Source organism: Fukomys damarensis, unplaced genomic scaffold (assembly GCF_012274545.1).
Source record: "Fukomys damarensis isolate Sample0158 unplaced genomic scaffold, DMR_v1.0_HiC HiC_scaffold_17, whole genome shotgun sequence".
NCBI lineage: Eukaryota > Metazoa > Chordata > Mammalia > Rodentia > Bathyergidae > Fukomys > Fukomys damarensis.
The window spans coordinates 35,096,029-35,116,215 of NW_022900929.1; the positions used below are offsets into that span (position 1 = coordinate 35,096,029).

The 20,187-nt window shown below is 40.1% G+C and overlaps 2 protein-coding genes across 2 annotated transcripts in view; one reads left to right on the forward strand and one right to left on the reverse strand.

Moving 5' to 3' along the window:
• Positions 1-9,010: 9,010 nt before the first annotated feature.
• LOC104862815 overlaps positions 9,011-20,187 on the reverse strand; it is a 13,189-nt gene continuing 2,012 nt past the window's right edge. The window contains exons 2-4 of the mRNA XM_033765291.1: positions 19,545-20,181; positions 18,109-18,231; positions 9,011-9,320 (exon numbers count right to left, since the gene is read on the reverse strand). Coding sequence (XP_033621182.1) covers positions 9,264-9,320; positions 18,109-18,231; positions 19,545-20,181 — 817 coding nt within the window. The 3' untranslated portion in view covers positions 9,011-9,263. The remainder of the gene's footprint in view (positions 9,321-18,108; positions 18,232-19,544; positions 20,182-20,187) is intronic.
• The window catches only part of Ino80 (INO80 complex ATPase subunit), a 122,475-nt gene continuing 122,251 nt past the window's right edge, over positions 19,964-20,187 (forward strand). The window contains exon 1 of the mRNA XM_010624714.2: positions 19,964-20,036. The gene's annotated coding sequence lies outside the window, so the exon portion shown is untranslated. The remainder of the gene's footprint in view (positions 20,037-20,187) is intronic.

The window sequence follows — 20,187 nt, forward strand, 5'->3', positions numbered from 1 at the left end:
GAGAGAGAGAGAGAGAGAAATGAGAATGAGAGAATATTCTTGCTAAGATCTCCCGTATGCTGCAGAAGAAAAATGGGGGTAGAGGCATGATTGTCTTTCATCCAGGTGCGGTAGCACACACCTGCCATCCAAGCTACTGGGGAGGCTGAGGCAGGAGGACTGCAAGTTCAGGACCAGCCTGGGCAACTTTGTGAGACACTGTCTCAAAATAAAATAAGAGCTGGGGATGTACTTCTGTGATTCAAACCTCAGTATAAGAAAAAGAAAAGAAAAAGAAAAAATGTAGTTTTTCACCATTAAATGCTTCTGTGAAGTTTTTGTGTAACTTTGGTTTAACAATTATTCCTTATGAGATTAGCTTTTTATTCCTAATTTGCTAAGAGTATTTTTTAAAAATCATATGTTTAATTTTATTGAATCTGTATTGACATCTATTCATATGATTATATGATTTTTCTAGGTTTAGATGTAATTTTTACAAATAATTAAACTGACCTTGGATTCTGGAACAAACCCAATTTAATATGTTACTAGCTTCAGTTTACTAATTGTTTTTATGAGTGAAATTGTATATATAATAGCCCCCCCACTTTTGGTACCGGGGATTGAACTTGGGTTCTTGCACTTGTGAGGCAGGCAGCAGAACCTCTGAGCTAAATCCCCAGCCCTATTCTTTCTTTTTTTGTTCGGAAAATTACATTAACTTTGTAAACTGTTTTGGAGAGTTCCGTGCTCTGGAAAGTCTGTGATTATTGAAATTAACTCTTGTTTGAATGTTTGCTAGAAGTCACTGGGAAAACCATGTGGGCCTGCCATTTCTTATGAGGAGGTTTTTGATTTCTGGTCCAGGTTCTTTAATGATTACATAACTCCAAAGGCTTACTATTCATTCTTGAGTAATGTTTTGGTAAATTATAGCTTCATAGGAAAACAATTTCAAATTTATTGGAATATTGCTATTTATATACTATCCTGCTATCTTTTTAATTATTCAGAATCTCTAGTAATGTCCCTCTTTTAAATTTTCACTATTGTTAAAGCTGGGCGTGGTGGCACACACCTGTAATCCCAGGACTCAGGAGGCTGAGGCAGAAGGATGTCTGTGAGTTCGAGACCAGCCTGCACTACATAGTGAGTTCCAGGTCAGTCTCAAATCCATAGCGAGACCCTGTCTCAAAAAGCCAAAAAAATTTTTTTTCAGTATTGTTTATTTCTACATTCTCTTTTTGTCCTTATTGTTGTTTAAAATTTGTTAAATTTTTAGTCATTTCCAGGAATTGATTTCCCTTCCTTCTCTCTTTTTTTCTTTTGGTACCAGGCATCAAACTTGGATCTTTGTGCTTTTGAGGCAGACAGCAGCACCACTGAGCTAAATCCCCAGCCCTCTTTCCTTTTTCTTCCACTTTTTTTTTTTTTTTTTTTTTTTTTGAGACAGGGTCTTGTTATGTTGTTCAGGCTGGCTTTGAACTCAATGTATAGCCCAGGCTATCCTTGAACTTGCAGCAATCCTCCTGCCTCAATCTCTGGAGTGTTTGCATTATAGGTGCATACCACCACACCTGGCCCTTCCCCTCTTCTTTTATTCCTTCTTTTCTTTTTTGGTACTGGGGATTGAGTTTAGAGGTACTTTCCCATTGAGTTACATTCCCAGCCTTTTTATTTTTTATTTTTATTTATTTATTTATTTAGGTACTGGGGATTAAACTTGGGACCTTGGGCTTGCGAGGCAGGCACTGGAACCACTGAGCTAAATCCCCAGCCCTTTATTTTTTATTTTAAGACAAGGTCTCACTAAGTTGCACAGGATGGCCTTGAACTTGTGATTCTCCTGCCTCAGCCTCCCAAGTAGTTGAGATTATAGGCATAGACCACCATGCCTGGCAATACAACTAACTTTAGACTTTGCTGTTTCTCTTAATTAGGTGACAGAGTATTGGGATTGAGCTCAGGGCTTTCACATGCTAAGTGGGCACTCAACCACCAAGCCACAACACATCTCCCCCAATTTATTTTTCAATTTTGAGACAGGGTCTCAGTAAATCACCCAGGCTAATAGCGTATTTGCAACCCTCTACCTCAGCCTCCTGCGTAGAGATTACAGGCACGTGCCACCTCAATGGGTAAGAGGACAGAGTCTTGATGGTGGAAAGAAAGCTGGTCTCTAGACTAAATCACAGCCTAGTTGGCCATGCAATAAAATGTTATATTCAATACCTCTACTTATCCATAATGCCAACAGGGGAATGATTAGAATCTAAAAACTGAAGAAAAAAAATAAAAAATTGAAAAAAGTGAGCTTAGTTGATCAGGAATTAGAGATATCTTCAAAATGTTATTCAAGTCACAGAATAAAGCTGGATTAATCTAAAAATGTTCTGGGGTTGTGTTGTCCAATATAATTGTAGCCATATGTAGTAACTTAAATTTAAGTTAATTAAAAATTCAGTTCCTCAGTAGCACTAGCCATATTTCAGGGGCCCAGTAGTTACATGGGGCTACTATCTTGGACAATACCTCAGTAGCTAGTAATGGCTACTGTGTTGGACTTTGCAGGACATTTCTACCAGTGCAGAAAATGCTATTAGATAGCACTGCTCTAGAGTCTGGTTAAAGTGTGATCCATGGACCAGGACTATCAGCAGGATCTGGTAACTTGTTAGAAATGTATAATATCAGGCCAGGGATTTAGCTCAGTAGTTCTGCCACCTACCTTGCAGGCAGAAGGTCCTGAGTTCAAGCCCCAGTACCAACAAAAAAAAAAAAAAAAAAAAAAAAAAAAAGAAAAAAAAAAAAAAAAAAAAAAAGAGAGAGAAAGAAATGTATAATATCTGAAGCCATGTGTGATGACACATGCCTGTTTTTCCAGCAACAGGAAGGCTGAGGCAGGAGGATGACAAGTTTAGGGCCACCTGGGGCCTTAGTACATACTGAGTCAAATACCAGCCTATACTATATAGCAAGACCCTGTTTCCAAATAAATAAATATATAAATAAATAGGTGGCTCAATTCAGAACTACTAAATCAGAATCTGCATCTTAATAAGATCTTCAAGTGCTCCAAAAGCATATTAAGCTTTTAGAATCATGTCTCAACCCAGTTTCTCTTTTTGTTTTAGCAGTATGAATAGCAATGAGGTGGTATCACATTGTAACTTTACTTTGCACTTCCTGGGGACTATCTTTTCATGTGTATATTTACAGTTTGTGTATCTTCCTTGTGTTTTCATATCATTTTGTCCAGAGGTTGTGCTATGGTTTGGCTGTTGCCTGCAAATTGTGTTGGTATTTCATTGAACTGCTGGGCGCGTACCTATAGCCCCAGGTTCTAGGGAGGGTGAGGCAGGAGGATTGCTTGAGCCTAGGAGTTTGGGCCCAGCCTGGGGAACACAGCAAGAGTAACATCGCAAGACCTTGTCTCTTTAAAAAATTAATTGCCACTGTACCAATATTAAGTGGTGGAACCTATAAGAGTTTCCTAGGTCATGAGGGCACTGTCCTCAAATGATTGATGTTGTTACAGTGAGAGTGAGTTCCTGATGAACTTGACCCGAGTTCCTGTCGTCCCACAAACTTGCCTACCTGCCTTCGGCCATGTTATGATACAGCATGCAGGTTCCCTCAAGAGGTAGCCCCATGACCTCAGAATCATGGGCCAAGTAAACTTACTGTTTATAGTTCACCCATTCTGTGTTATTTTGTTGTAGTAGCAGATGACAGACAAAGAGACTGTTTGGCTTATCTGCTTTTATACACTTTCCTTTCTGTTGTTGAGTTTGGAGAATTCCTTATATATTCTCGATACTGGTCCTTTGCCAAACATATGGCTGCAAATACATTTATCCTTCCAGCCTGTAGCTTGTCTTTGTATCCTCTTATTGGGCCTTTACCAGAGCAAGTTTTTAGCTTTGGTGAAGTAAAGTTTGCCAAAGTTTACTTTTATGAATAATGCTATTTTGTTTTGTATTGATTTTGAGTTATGTAGTGTCCCACTGTGCAGCCCAGGCTGGCCTTGAACTCGTGATCCTCCTGTCACTGCCTCCCCAATATTAGGGTGACAGAGTATTGGTGTGTGCTGCCGTGCCTGGCTTGAATAATGGTTTTTAAATTTTAAATGTATTTTAAATTGATACATAAGAACAAAAATGGAACAGATTGATGGGGCTTTCTTTTTTTTTACTAGGGTTTGAACCCAAGACTTTGTAGATGCTAAGACTATGTTCTAACATTAAGTCACACATGGGACTGCCACATGATGTTTCAGTGTATATTTACACTGTACAATACTTAGATCAGAGTGAGCATATCTGTCCGTTCAAACATTTAATTTCTTTCTGGTAAAAATATTCAAAATCCTTTCTTCTGAACTTTTGAAAAGTGCATTACAGTTATCTGTAGTTATATGGATAACACATGATGTCAAGCCCTAGATGCAACTCTGTAAGACTTAGATGCCAAAGATTTTCGGACATTTGTTCTTACTAGTTTTATACTTTTACATCTTTAAATCCATGATTTATTTCAGTTAACTTTTTATATGGTATGAGACACAGATCAAGGTTTTAAAATCCAGTCCATTGCCTTCACACACATTCACTTGCCTTTCGCCTTCTGTGGTGTTATGATGCAGCAAGAAAGAAATCTGACCCGAGGAGACATTATGCCGGGATCTCAGCCTCCAGCACCATAAACTAAACAAACATCTTCCTTTTTATTTTACTTTTTCAGTCAAAAACAGTATCTATTTGCTCAGAATTTCAAGCATCTTTGTTGTAGCAATTAGGTTGACTAGTTTGAAGGCACGTTATTTATATATTTTCTTAAGTGTTTTGAGGCAGGCTGTCTCTTTGTAATTCAGGCTGGCCCTAAATTCACTATGTAGCCCAGGTTGTCCTTGAACTCACAGTGATCCTCCTGCCTCAGCCTCCCAAGTGCTGGGACTACTGTTGTGTGCCACCATGCCCAGCTTTTCAAAGGCATTTTTATAGCTCACTCAGTGCATAATCTTTTTGTTGTTGTTGTTTGAGACAGGGTCTTACTGTATAGTTCAGGCTAAACTTGAACCCACTATGTAGCCCAGGCTGGCCTCAAACTCAGGTCAATCCTCCTGCCTCAGCCTCCCAAGTGTTGGGATTATAGGTGTGTGCCACCATGCCTGGCTTCAGTGCAGAATTTTAAACTGGGACAGTAACAATAACAGTAATATATAAAATGCTAGCACTCTACCTGAATTATTATGTAAATTCTCACAATGACATTTGAGATGAGAATTTATTATGTGCTTTTTATTCATTATTTTTCTGTTTTGTTTATGTAATAGTTATATTTGCTTTGGAGTATTGGTGTGTGTGTGTGTGTGTGTGTGTGTATATGTGTGTGTGTGTGTGTGTGTGTATGTAATATTTTGATCATTTTTATCCCATTACCCCCTCCCTTTATTAACTGTTTATTATACAGGCTGTGGTATTCTGGTATAACAACAGGAAACAGACTAAGACATGGAATACTTGCCTAGCATGTGTGAGGCTCTGGGTTCAAATTCCCAGTACCAGCAAAAAAGAAAAGAAAATATCCTTAGGCAGGTGGTCTTTTGGGGTTCATGAAATGTTTTAAAATTGTGAATACATAAAACCACTGAAAGGTGTGAACTTGTATTATATCTGAACTATAACTCAATCCACCTGTTAAAAGTCAGGCATAGATCTACTCTCAACGATCCTTCTGCCTCAGGCTCTCAAGTGCTGGCATTACAGGTGTGCACTACCATGTCCAGACAGATCTTGATCTTTGTAGCTATGTAAGTCTTGAAATTAGGTAGACTGTTTCCTCCCAATTTGGCCTTAATTTTTCAAAATTGTTTCAGCTATTCTAGTTCCTCTGCATCCCCTTTAGAAAAAGCTTGCTTATATGTATATAAAAAAAAATCTTGTTGGGATCTTGGTAAGTAGTGTGTTAAACCTGTGTATGAATTTGGGGAGAACCGACGTGTATACTTATGTTCCATCTTCCAATCCATGAACATGGGATGTCTACTTATTAAACACTCTTTGATTTCTTTCAGCATTTTGTAGTTTTCAGCAAATAAGGCCTATTTAATATATAGCGAGAGCTTATATGATATAGCTTATATACAGGCATTATATATAATACCACACACACACACACCACACGCACACAGCTGCATGCTATCATGCCTGACTCTATATCCTATATTTATATCTAAATGGTTTTTGTGTTTTTATTTTGTTGGGTTTGTTGTTGTTGTTGTTTTTGAGACAGGGTCTTGCTAAGTAGTTCAGGCCAGCCTTGAACTCACTAAGTAGCCCAGTCTGGCTTGGAATTCATAGTGATCCTCCTGCCTCAGCATACTGAGTACCATGATTATAGACATGTGCCAGCATGCCCAGCTTTACAGAAGTGCTTTTGAGAAGTTTAAATGGTATTATACACAGATACATAGGTGTATTCTTATAATCCCCGCACTGAGGGAGGATAAGGCAAGATTATAAATTCAAATCCTACTAGGGCAATTTGGCAAGACTCTTCTCAAAATAAAAGAGACTGGGGATGTAGCTCAGTGTAAGGTCCAGAGTTCAATCCTCAATGCTAAAAAAAATTGTTTGATACATGAGACAAAAAGAAAACACAGGAAATTCAGTATGTCATTCCTTGTGTACTAAGGTCCTGTGTTGGTCTGTCTTCTCTCCTCTTTTCAGTTTTATATTTATGTACAATGTCCACAGGTCATAATTGTAACTGGTGGGGGAAAACAGAGAAAATTGCCTACTACCATTTGTAGATATGCAGCTATTTTGTGAATTGATGTTAATTTCTCTATTCCCTCAGGATTAGATTTGGGCTATGTTAATTTAGCTATAAGCCTCCAGAAGTGATGTTATTGTACAAGAAGACACATGCAGTCAATATCAGTATCAGTACCATGAACTGTGTTAACTTTCACTTGGTAGAGGTGATGCTTGCTAGTCTTCTCCAGTATGAAGCCACTCTTTTACCTTTTATAGTTAGTAACTACTGTGATATACTTTTATTTAGGGGGGTACCAGGGATCAAACTCAGGACCTTGAGCTTTCAAGGTAGGCAGTCGCACCATTGAGCTAAATCCCTGGCCCAATACTGTGATATACTTGAGACTTGAGGGCTACTTTCCTAGTAAGGGCAGATGTCAGCAATTGTTATTATGCCCCTAGCTACCTATTGCTGAAGTGCTGTTCTGAGCAAATCAGGGAGGCATCTTCAGGTTGGGCCCCGCTGGCTGGAAGGAGGTGCCACCTTGGGTGTGGTTCTGCTGAGAACACTGGGTCCATTGTTGCCAGGGTTCTTGGCTCAGAAAGTGGAGGTTCCTACTCCACCCATCTGCAGAGCTCTTGGCTGGTGGGCAGAAAGTGTGTCAGAGTCTTCTTGGTGTAGAGATTGTGTCCAGGAAGTGCAACAGCTAAAAGCAGATGGCACTTCCCAGAACTGACTTCATTCACAGCTCTGCGCGAGGGAACTGAAGCCTACAGGTCCTCTCAAAAACAGGGAAGGTTGCAGTGAAATGCAACTGGGAGATGGGTGCAGTTTTTAGATGTGTACACTAAATATACAGGTTGCCTCATTTTCCCAAGAGGAGAAGCAGACGACTGTTACAAGTCTGCCTAGGGATTGCAACTACTTTAAGCACCGGCCTTGACAACTATCCCCTTAAAGGAGTATGAATTATTGTCTGAAGCAATTTATGATCAAGCACACTGTTGAAAGGAATAGAGCAATCAGCAAGGGAAGGGAGAGATCCTTGATAAAACCTGTCATCCCGGGCAAGGGCTTTAGCTCAGTGATGTCACTGCCTGCCTCCCAAGCACAAGGTCCAGAGTCTGATCCCAGGTACCAAAACAAACAAAAAAACCAACTGCCATCCCACAGTAAAGACATATCAAAGTCTGTGTGACCCTGAGAATCAACATCAGACAGTTTTAGATCTTTGATGGGAGAAGTCATATAATAAATGATCTTTTTTGTTGTTGTTTTTTTGAGACAGGGTTCCCCATGTAGTGTAGGCTGGCGTTGAACTCACTATATAGCCCAGGCTGGTGTCAAACTCATGCCAATCCTCTTGCCTCAGCTTCCTGTGTGCTGGGATTACAGGTATGACGACCACGCTTGGCTTTAGAAGCATTTTTTTATTAGTATGTTTGCAGTACATAGTTACATTCATTGTGGGGAGTTAGTATATGTACACATGTAAAATCTTAATTGTTTTCATCCTCTTCCCCAAATCTTTTCCCTCCATTTTTTGGACCCTTTTCCCTTTTATAAAATAACTATTTTCCTGTCTATTATCTAGTTTTATTTTGTTCTTTAATTTACTAATACTTTAGGTTTCTCTCCTAGAAAAGGAAGCATGCAATGTTCAAGCTGTGTCGTCCGATTTTTTTTTTTTTTTGGTTTTTTGAGACAGGGTCTCACCATATAGTTGAGACTGACCTGGAACACACTATGTAGCTCAGGCTGGTCTTGAACTCACAGTGATCCTCCTGCCCCAGCCTCCCGAGTGCTGGGATTACAGGTGTGCACCACCACGCCTGGCTGATTTATTTCATTTAACATTATCTCAAGGTGCACCCACTTTCCCCCAAATGATTTATCATTCATCATGGCAGAGTAGTCCTCTAGTGTATAAATACATTTTCTTTATCTTCCATCTGTTGATGGACAAATAAACCACTTCTGAGACTTAGCTATTGAGTTGTGCTACTATAAACACGTGTGCGTAAGTCATTGAAATATGACCTTTAACCCTTTCAGGAAGATAGCCTGAAGGGGAATAGCTGGGTAAAAATCCAATTTCTATTTTTAGTTTTTCAGGAATATCCATACTGATTTCCATAGTGATTATACGAGTTCACATTTCCACAACAGTGTAGAGGCCCCCTGCCCCCTGGCAGTCTCCCTAGCATTTGTTATTGTTTGATTTCTTGGTGATGACTATTCTTATTCTTTCTGAGGTAAGATGGAGTCTAAGGGTTGTTTTAATTTGCATTTCGCTAATGGCCACTGTTGTTAAACATTTTTCATATACTTTTTCTGCAGACTTTTCTTGGAAGGGTGTATATTTTTAGAGTCCTTTATAGATTCTAGATACTAGTCCTCTGACTGAGGTGTAACTGGAAAAATTTCTTCCCGTTCTGTAAGTTGTCTCTTCATTCTTTCATTAACCTATTTTAAAATGCCAGTGAGCACTAAAAAGCTCAAAATCCTTGTGCTGTGTTTCAGAGCTCTTCACCACAATCCTCTGATTTTCTTTTAGGTATTTTGAGGTCTAAGGTCTGGAGGATGGAGGAGGGAAGAGATAAAGGAATTTATTAGCTTACAGGCCTAGAAAAAGAATGTTCTACATAGGTTTCTCATTATATGTTGAAGTTTTGACTCAGAATCCCAGGTGCTGACCACTAAGAGCCACTGACTGATTTATGAATCAACTTTCTTATTAACCGCAACCAATACAGAAGCCAGTATTCCTCCTTATATACTGTTCTATTCCCACTTTTCCTGCTTCACAGTATCCCCCTCTTCTTACCTAAAGCCAAATAATTTATTATTATTATATAATTATAATCCTCACACTTGCAAGGGAGGTGGTGGTACCCCTGAGCTAAACCTCCATCCCCTTGTAATTTATATATCCTTCTCCCAATTTAACTTTGTTTTTGGAATCAAGGTCTTCCTATTTTGTCCAGGCTGGGCTTGAACTCACAGAGATCCTCCTGCCTCAGCCTCCCAAGTGCTGAGATTACAGGTGTGTACCACCATACCTGGTTACGATTAGAGTATTTTATAAATTAAAAAAAAATTTGTACCAGGGATTGAATTTGGGTCCTTGCGCTTGAAAGGCAGGTGGTGGGACCACTGAGCTAAATCCCCAGCCTGGTTTTGTTTTTTAGAGACAGGTTCTTACTCTAATTCAAGGTGGCCTTGAACTTGTACAACCCTCCTGCCTCAGCCTCCTGAGTGCTGGGATTACAGGTGTGTGCCTCCGTGACCAATTAGACCTCTCATTAAATGTTTGAGGGTTCAGTAGGAACTTATATTTCTGTGGAACTTTTGTTGTTACAAAACCCTTTCAGATGAAGATGCATGTAACCCGACTCAATAATGGAATCATAAGGGTACCCTAGGGACTCCTGAAGGTGCTCCACAAAGATACACTGTATAAAGTAGACGGCAGATGGGTGTGGAGCACGCCTATAATCTCAGCACTCCGGAGGCTGAGGTAGCAGCATTGCTGTGAGTTTGAGGCCAGCCTGGGCTCTGTAGTGAGTTCAAGTCTGGCCTAACCTATACAGTGAGCCCATCTCAAAACAAAAAACAAACAGAAGGAAATTCTTACAACTTATTAATACATAGCAAGTAGTAATAGCTGAGACCACCAAGAAATTAGAAATGTAGAAGTAGTCCAAGCTTCTCCAGGGAATAATTTAAAGTATTAAGAGGTAGCAAAGGAAATAAAAATAAACCTAATGAATGATGAGATTTAATGTTCATGGATAGGTTTAATACCATGAAATGTCAATTCTCTCCAAATTGATACTTGCTGTCAGGGATCAGAACTTATTCTGAAAGTGTTGTAGTTAAGACACAGCAGCACATGCATAGGGAGAGGGGAGATTGGTTAACGTAACAGAAGAGCCCAGAAGCAGACCATCAGACTGTGGAATCCTAGTAATGACAGATGGCAGTCAGGGCAAGGGGAAAGGAAATGTCAACTGCTGGGTAAATGAGACTAGGAAAAAATGGATTTCTATATGCAAAATGATGAAATTGGGTATGTGTCTTTCAGTATATGAAAAATTTACTCCAGTTAAATTAGAGATCTAAATGTAACAAAAAACAAAACAAACAAAAAACTCAGTAGAAAATAATTTAATGGATTTTTTAAAAGAGTATGGGGTAGGGGAAGCTATGTGAAGCAAAACATTAAGGATATTTTTAATAAAGCTGGATGTAATGGCATGTACCTGTAGTGTGCCAGCACTTGGGAGGATCATATAAGCATAGGATTTTGAGGCCATCCTAGGCAATATAGAAGATCTTATCTAAACAACCACAAGACACTTATTAAAAGACAACACTGAAAAATTAAAATACATTAAAATCAGGAATTTCTGTTTAAGGACTCTGGCCTCTCATGATGGTGTACACCAATATTCTTAGCACTCAAGAGGCTGAGGCAGGAGGATGACCCCAAATTCAAAACCAGCCTGGATTATACAGTATGTTCAAGGCCAACCTGAATTACATAGCAAAAACCTGTCTCAAAAAAAAAAAAAAAAAAAAATTTCTTTTTTGAACTTGACCAAAGGATACAAAATTTCAGTTAAAGAGGAGCTAGTTCAAGGCAACATGGTAACTATAAACTTACTGAGTGATTTTAAGTTTTCATGAGGGAAAAAAAATCTGTATGTGAAATAATCCATATGTTAATTACAGTACAGCTCTACATAAAAAGAATCACCACTCCCTCCTAATCCTGCTACTAGTTCTCAGTCTTTCCCTTCTCCCCACTCTCCCAAGAAATCAATTACATTAGTTTCTGGAGAATGCTTCTTGATGAGCAGACACCTGTTTTCTTATTTTTCTTTTTCTAACACAAAAGGTCATGTACTACTTTTGCCTTTAAGCAAAATTAACTGTAGTAGAGTGTAGTGATGGGTGTATTTCAGCGGTAGAGTGCATGCTTAGTGTGCTGAAGATCCCAAGTTTGATTCCCAGCACTATAAAGTCCAGAGAATTTAGCACAAGAGGGCCATTTGATGACTGAAGCAAATGTTTTTCTGCTTAAATGGTGTAAGCCAGATTGAAATGAAGTAAAAGTTTGTGACCTAAGGAAGTGAAATAGCATTGTAGGCTTTACCAAATTAACTTTAGTAAATGTGAGTTGGAGAGGACTCAATCTAGAGTTGGCATAGGTAAAATAATTTCCTTTTTAAAGACTCACCAAGTCTGTACGAACAGGACAACAGATGTGTCCCCAAATCCCTGATTGCTACAGCTTGCACACAGATTTCTTACATAACCATGCTACCTCACCTAACCTGTTGTGCTCTTCTTTTTTCTTTTTTGTGCCGGGGATCAAACTTGGGGACCTTGCACTTGTGAAGCAGGCAGCTGTACCACTGAACTATAAATCCCCGGCCCAATGTGCTCTTGACTCTTGAAGCTAGAGGTGCCCCAAACACTGCATAGGAGTGGCACTATATACTAGCAATGTCCCCAGAAATCTGCAGCTCCACCTGAAGGGGCAGAAACAAAGGGTAAAATAGCTGTGAGCCTATCATTCCCCTCAAGTGATCTTATTTTTACCAAACCCCCAAATCAGATTTATGTGTGCAATGTACAGAAAACACCAAACACCGAACACCAGTTCTAGGAGTAGAGAAAGTTTAATCAAGAAGGTACCAACCAGAAGATGGGAGATTAGTGCCAAAGCCATTATCTCTCAGTAAGCATGACTAGGGATGACAGGAAAAGGGAACAGAACAGTTTGTGGGGTGGCAAGGAAGTGGTAGTTTACATGTTTGATATAATCAAAGTTTTCAGACTTGATGCTAGTGGCCATCTGGTGAACCACTGCACAATCTACGGTTCTGCAAAATAAGTTTGTAATATATCTTGGGATGCCGTTAGTTCAGTCTTCTGCAATAAAGACAAAAAGGGTCAGTGACTTGATAATTGTAGGAAGACAGACAGGGAGTATGTGTGAAAGGTCTGGCCAGTTTGACCAGATGAAAAAACATGCTGTTTGGTTTCTAAACTTTTGGGAGAGAGAGTGGTTCAAGCCCTTACAAGAGAAAACATTAAAAAAATTTCACCATGGAGGCTTAGTTACAAATTCCTACTATTTTATCATTCGTAAATTGGGTAGGAATAGGCACAATGATGATCTGGTTATTTCCTGCTGAGAAAAAGTGGAGGATGATGAAGGAATGAAATTATTTCACCTGAAATATTCGTAAGTTAGTGGAGTAAATGTAGGGCTCTGTAATACTACAGCTTGAGCTTTTAGCAACTGTTTTACTGCAACATTTTGAAGTGCATTTAATTATAACATGTCACAAATAAGATCAGTAATTAGATATTCCTAATTAAAGTAGCCAGAAAATACAGACTTAATAGGATTCAAGAAAACAATCCTGAGAACCAGCCATTTACTACTGTAATATATGTATCCTTCCAAGCCTCCAGTACTGGAGAATGAACCCAGGAAGCAAAAGTGTATCTCCAGACCTTTTTTTACTGTTTTAATTTAAGGGTCTCACTAAGTTTCCCAGGCTGGCCTCAAACTTGTGAATTTCTTACTTCAGTGCCCTGAGTAGCTGGAATTATAGGACTAACACTACTTTAGCTAAGGATTCTATTCCTTTTTGTTGAGCAGGCAGTCTCTTCACCTATAACTTTCAGGGTGACAGACTTTTAATCATTGTTCACGGGTTCCTACGCCCCAACAGGGCAAAAAGGTTCTGCTGAACGATACTAAAATCCATCTTCCCGTTACCCAGGAAAATAGAAGACTCCCTGAGATTTTTTCATTGGTGGTGTCAAGTATCAAAACCAGGGTCTCTGCATGCTTAGCTAAGTGCTACATGATGCTGCACACCTAGAAACCTTCTTTTAGTTCTTAGAGAGCTGGTCCACTGCTTAGTTTCTTGGGATTGGTAGATGAGAAGAGGCAGGGCCAGATATCCCAACAGAAAAACTTCGCCTGTTCCCTAGCTATCTAGACATGTGAATCCTTCAAAGCCCTTCAAAACAAACAGGCATCCTACCGCAGCACATAGAAACCTCGATAAATTGCTTAAATAGAGACTCAGTGAAAAGTTTCTTGGATTAGATCAAACCAAGGGCAATCAGTAGGATCTGAACTTTTTGGTTAGTGTTGTTAAATATGTTGAAGGCCAAGATAAGAGTTATTTATATTCAATCAGGGTGGTCCCATAATGTCTTTTTCTCACACAGAATCTAGTTAAACTGTTACTGGAAAATGATTATATCATTATATCGATTATAGCAATATTAATAGGCTCAGGACAATTCATAATCTCAGGGTATAAAGGTAAAACTCAAGCTTCTTTATGGAGTTTAAGAAAAAACTAATAGAGAAGTATGTGAGGTGTTAGATGGCTGTCTTACTCAGCTTTGATACTTTGGAGAGTTTTTAATTATATCTCATAGCAAAGTTAGGAGAAGATGAAAAGTTAATTATGGGTAAAATCAAGAGGTCAGTATGGTCATGAATTGAGAGGGGTTTTGGATGACACATCCCACTGTATTATTCACTTTCCCACGACTTAAAGAATAGCTTTATTTTGTTATTTTCAGAGGACTCAGTCCATGGTTGCTTGGCTCCAAGGCAAAAACGGCATGGCAAAAGGCATGGTATAGAAAAGCCACTCATCACATGGAAGCCAGGAAGCAGAGAGAAGGGAGGAGATGGGGGACAAGAGTACATCCTCCCAGGTCACACCTCCTGTGACCCCACTCCTCCAACTAGGCCTCATCTCTAACAGCATCTTTCTTTCCTTTCTCTCTCTCTCTCTCTTTATGTTTTTTTGAGACAGGGTCTCACTATGTAATTGAGACTGACATGGAATTCACTATGTAGTCCAGGCTGGTCTTGAACTCACAGCAATCCTCCTGCCTCAGCCTCCTGAGTGTTGGGATTACAAGCATGTGCCACCACGTCTGGCTCTAACAGCATCTTTAGTTATGAACTTATCAGCAGATTAACTCACTGATAAGTACAGTGCCCCCATGATTCAATCACCTTTTCAAGTTCCACCTCTGAGACCTTTGAGGGACATTTTAGGTCAAAACTGTTAATACCTACAATCAGTTAAATTTTCTGCTTTAGCTGATATTTGAGAGACCCTGGTCAAAGAGTTATCTTTTCATGCAAATGTAAGGGTTGAGAAACAATAATAAAAACAGTAATTGTATGGGTCAGGGGAATGACAGAAGTGTAGCTAATGAGAAAAACTTGTGTCAGTAATAATATCATTTTGAAGAAAAATTTGAAGTTTGTTGTGGGTTATATGTTCATAGGCTTTGGCAGCTTTGAAGTCAGGCTGTGGTGGGGCAAGCTTGACCTGGGTGTGATGTATCACAAATAACAAATGAGTAGGCAGTCAGCACACATCATAGTTTCCTTGAATGTGATACCACTTTGTGCCCAAAGGGCCTTTTATTTTCCCAAGACTTGAGAAGGACTCAGTATCTAACCTTAAAAGTGGCAGAGGATATCTCTGGGAATCAACAACCTGTTTGATGCAAACTCATGAGCATAAGCTAGAACCTCACTTAAGGTTTGCAAATATCCAGTATTTTGATTTTTCTTCCTCAAGATAGGTTTTCTTCTGGTGAGGCTATCTGGAATGGTCTCCTGTTCATTAATTCACATGGGCTCAATTGGTGTCTGCTCCTAGGTGACATTTTCACCTGAAACAAAGCAACAGGCAACACCTTTTCCACGTCACTTTGGTCTCTTGGCAGACTATTGTGATGATTCTTTTCAGCATGATTTATCTTTCTGGTAGGTTGTGGGTTTCCATGAAGCACATAATTTCCAGGTGATGCCTAAGAACCTGGATATTCCTTGAAGCTATTCTAGTCACAAAATCATTGTCACTTTGTATAGACACAGCCAGTCCTTACCTAGGAATAATTCTTTCAATATGGCTTTGGTTATTTCAGAGGCCTTTTCTGTCCTGAAGCAATAGGTTCCAACTTACCCATTAAAGATGTTAAAGCAGATATTAAAGATTTCCAGGAGCCCTTAGCATCATGGCAGAGTCTATTTGCCAATCATCACAAGAGATTCATCCTCAGTGTTGAATTCTTCCAAGTCTTTGGGTTATATGTAGTTGGGGAATGTGTGGACAAGTCTTTGTAGGTTGAGGTCTATCATATACCCCTGGACCAACTGAAGGGTAGCAGAGTTCATGCTGGGTACCGGAGTAGAGTTCCTTTTGCAGAGCCCCTTGACTGAGGATGATGCGTTAGCACTGCATTTCCAATGGGAATGTTCTGGGGAAGAAATCTCAACCCACCATTCTTTTCCTCTTTTTTTTTTGGTTTTGGTTTTTGAGACAGGGTCTCACTGTATAGTTGAGACTGACCTGGAACTCACTATGTAGCCCAGGCTGGTCTTGAACTCACAGCAATCCTCCTACCTCAGCCTCCCAAGTGCTGGGATTACAGGTGTGAGCCACCACGTCCAGCTCTTTTCCTCTTTCTAAATCTTAAGGGTGTGACGGGGCTAGTATTGATTGAGATTAATTTGTGGGATCAGTGAAATCTAAAGAGCCTAAAAACTCTTGGTTCTTGTGGTTCTTCTGGCAGCTTGGAAAGCCAATTTGTTTCCTTTTCATTATTTTCTTTAGTTCACTTTAACAGTTTGTAACATCAGTCCTAGCACTGGGGAGGCTGAGGTAGAAGGATTGTCATGAGTTTGAGGCCAATCTAGGATACATGGTGAGGTCAAGGCCAGCCTGAACTACATAGTGAGACCCTGTTTCAAAAAACAAAACAAAACAATACAAATATACTGTTCAGATCTTAAATATTTTGGCTACTTGGGGACATAAAGTCTTCAAGAAATAGCCCTTATTTGTCAAAAGACTGTTAAATAGGATTTGAACTTTCCAAGGCACATGGACATTTTCTCCCTAACTCAGGAAACCAATATCCATGGAGAATGGCATGATCTTTTTAGACTTTGTTATTTTTTTAGATCTGTTTTAAAAAGGACTCCAGGAGTGACTCTATTCATTCTTGTGCCTTCCTCTGTGTCCCTTTTTGAGAAGAAACTAGAACATTTACTGTGGACTTGCCAACAGGCTTTTAACAGATGAAGGAAAAGCTTCTTAACCATTCTAACTTTGGGCCTCCTGGGTTTAATGAAAGTCTCGATCTTTTAGAACATGAAAAAGCAGAGAATAAGCCTTGGGGTATTAAGTGACTCTTGGCTGTTTTTTGCTGCCCTATGGCTTACTTCTCAAAGGGATATTGTTGGAAATATTTTATGGCCTTCCTTTAGGGGCACCCAGACAGGCCTGGTAGTTCAGGCAATTCTGGTTCTTGTCCAGAGTTACTTTGTAGCAGTAGCACCTGGAGGGTTCAGGCATGTTCCCCTGAAACATCTATTTCTAGTCACCCTGTTGAAAAAGTTACCCAAACCTTTAGTTTTACAAGAAAGTCATGGCCAAATAGAGAAAGGGGGTACTCAGGCATATATGGTCTATTTTAAATTCACTTCACCAAGGTGTATTCAAAAGGCTTTAGAAAAGACAAGAGTAAGGCTTTTCCTGATACCCTCATTGTAGTCATAATTTTTTTTTTTTTTGAGACAGGGTCTCACTATGTAGTTGAGACTGACCTGGAAGACACTATGTAGCCCAGGCTGGTCTCAAACTTGCAGTGATCTTCCTGCCTCAGCCTCTGAGGGCTGGGATTACAGGCATGCACCACCACGCCCAGCTATTCATAAAATTTTTTGATCAGGAGATAGGTAGGTGTCAATGAGAGAGTAAATGTCCCTAATATGTATATACAAGAAAGTCAATAAATTTGTTCCCCATTGTACTCAGGCTTCTATGGAGATATAATTAGAGCTCATGTTAAATCTAAGAAAGCTCATGGATTTTTCATTCACTCACTGAATTTTTCATTCATCTGATATTCCTCTAATTTTAACATTTGGGTGGCAGAGTTCTTACTTGTTTTTATAATTCTTTCTTCAGTTTTGGGAAATCACTAATCCAGCATCCTTCATCCTTGCAATAACTGCAATAATTCTTTCCTGGAGGAGTCTGTTTATTTACTTTCTTTGAGTTATCCTCATAATCCTTTCTGCTTTTTCTTCTGGATTTCTGTGAGTGCTGCTACCAGCAAGGAAACCTATTGTTTATTTTCCATTGTTTCTTCAAATCTTGTGCTTGATCTGTTATTATAAACTTTAAATGCCATTTCTATTAGGTGTGAAGTTGACATTCCTAAAGCTCCATCAACTCTTGTCCTTTATGTATCAGTAGCACTTTGGCTGGTAAAAGTCATATTTACCATTTTTTGATTTTCTGGACCCTCAGCACTGATATCCATATATTGTCGGTACACCTGATAGATGGTGCTCCAAAAATTTGGAAGAATCCTCCTGAGGTTTTTTGGCTTTCTGTATGGTGTCATCTAAAATGTACGAGAGGCTAAACAAAATTAAAATTAATACTCTTTAGAGACTCACCTTTGAAATCCCATCAATAGGCTTTCTCCTATAATTTTTGAGATGAGGCAATCCAGGTTTTACTTGCTGCTGGTCTAGGCAGGATTCACTGGGCACACTAGATGAAGCCACTGAGATGGAGCATAATGCTTACAAGAGCCAATTATCAGTGCAAATAGGGTGATAGGTAGCAAAAAACGGAGGCAAATCTTCCTTGTGGGATGGACTGTCCTGATACAAACAACCACTATTTTTTCCAATTAAATAAAAAGCAGAGAATAAGATAACATACACAAATTATTCTATCTGGTTGTCTGTTTGCAGACAATCAGTGAAAAATTACTCCATCTGAATGCTCTGCAGGACGCTGGGCAAATTGGGTACCCAGATAGGCACAGGAAGGAGACAACATTTTAGGCAAAACCCATCCTCTCCAATGATTTTTCACCTCCTGCTGGCCCACATAATGGGGCTGAGTGGCTGTGGTCACCAGTTGAGAAGCTAGTGGTGGTGGAACCATTGCTAGAGTTAGAGCACGTAGTTATTTCTTCTTTTCTCTCCTGTTTCGTATTATGATAAGATTAGCTTTTTCTGCCTGTTGAACTAATATCTGGCATCTGTGCTAAGCAGGTAAAGTACCAGGAAGGACTGTGTACATGGGACTCCTCATTTGCCTTCTCTAACCAAACGCGTAACTGTTATTGCTGAGTGTTACAATAGCTTAAGGCTCCAATTAATAATTTAATGCCATTTTTCTCCTGAACTTAAGGAAAACTCAGGTTGGGGCCAGGGATGCATCTCAGTGGCACTGCGCCTGCCTGCCAAATGCAAGGCCCTGAGTATGATTCCCGGTACCGAATAAAAAGAAAACTGGGTTTTAAAAAAAAAAGGACATAATTTTTTTGCTTTTAAAAAAGCTGACGGGTCGGCGATTCAGCTCAGTGGTTCTGCCGCCTGCCTCACAAGTGCAAGGTCCCCAGTTCGATCCCTGGTACAAAAATAAATAACCTCCCCCACAAAACTCATGACTAGAGCACTGCGGTTCTGACGGATATACCTCAATGAGCTGCAATCTGGAATCAAACTCGAGTTACACACGACATAGGGACAAACAAAACACATCACATTAAACTGATTTTTTTGAGTAACAAAAATTTCTTACAGTGCTTGCTCAAAGCAGTTCTTTATGAAATTATCCCGGAGGAGGGGCCCTTACATAGAACCAAATACAGATGGGAAGAAGGCTAATTCTGAGGCCACAGGTGCCAAGGCAACTCACCTGACGGGTTAAAATGGAAACAGCACCGAGGATTCGTAGTTTCTCAGCATTAAACATGTTTGCGATGACTATGAGCAGCTCTGTCGGAAGACAATCAGGAGAAGTCCCAGGGTGAACAGTGACCCGGCAACTACTGGTCCGCAGTTCGACCCGGTTTCGGAGTTGGCCTACCAAGGGACAAAACCTCTTTCCAGTTCGCCAGCCATGACTGTGAGAGCTCGGTAGCCCCTCCCACCTCAGGCTAGAACAAATATTGTATTCCCAGGATCCCCGGCGGTTTCCATTGACGTTACTTCCGGGAAAAGTAACCTTTTTTCGGCAGTTGCAAGCTGGGAGAGCTCTCGCGACATTTGATCCCGCGATATCTGCTTGCTCACTCTTGCGATGACATCCTCCTCCTCCTCCCCGCCACCTTTCGGCAATCTTCGCCAGTCCCAGCCCCGACCAATCTGCACTCAGATGGCATGGATGAGGGTCTCCCCCTGAACCCCGGTACGCGCGGGGCGTCAGGCGGCAGCGGCGGGGTATGAGCTGCACAAGGTCGACAGCAGCGACGCTGCGGGCGGCCACGGGCTGGTGACTAGCAGAGAGCGTGGGCGGGGTGAGAGTAAGCCAGCCGAGTAACGGCTCGATTGTTCTGGCC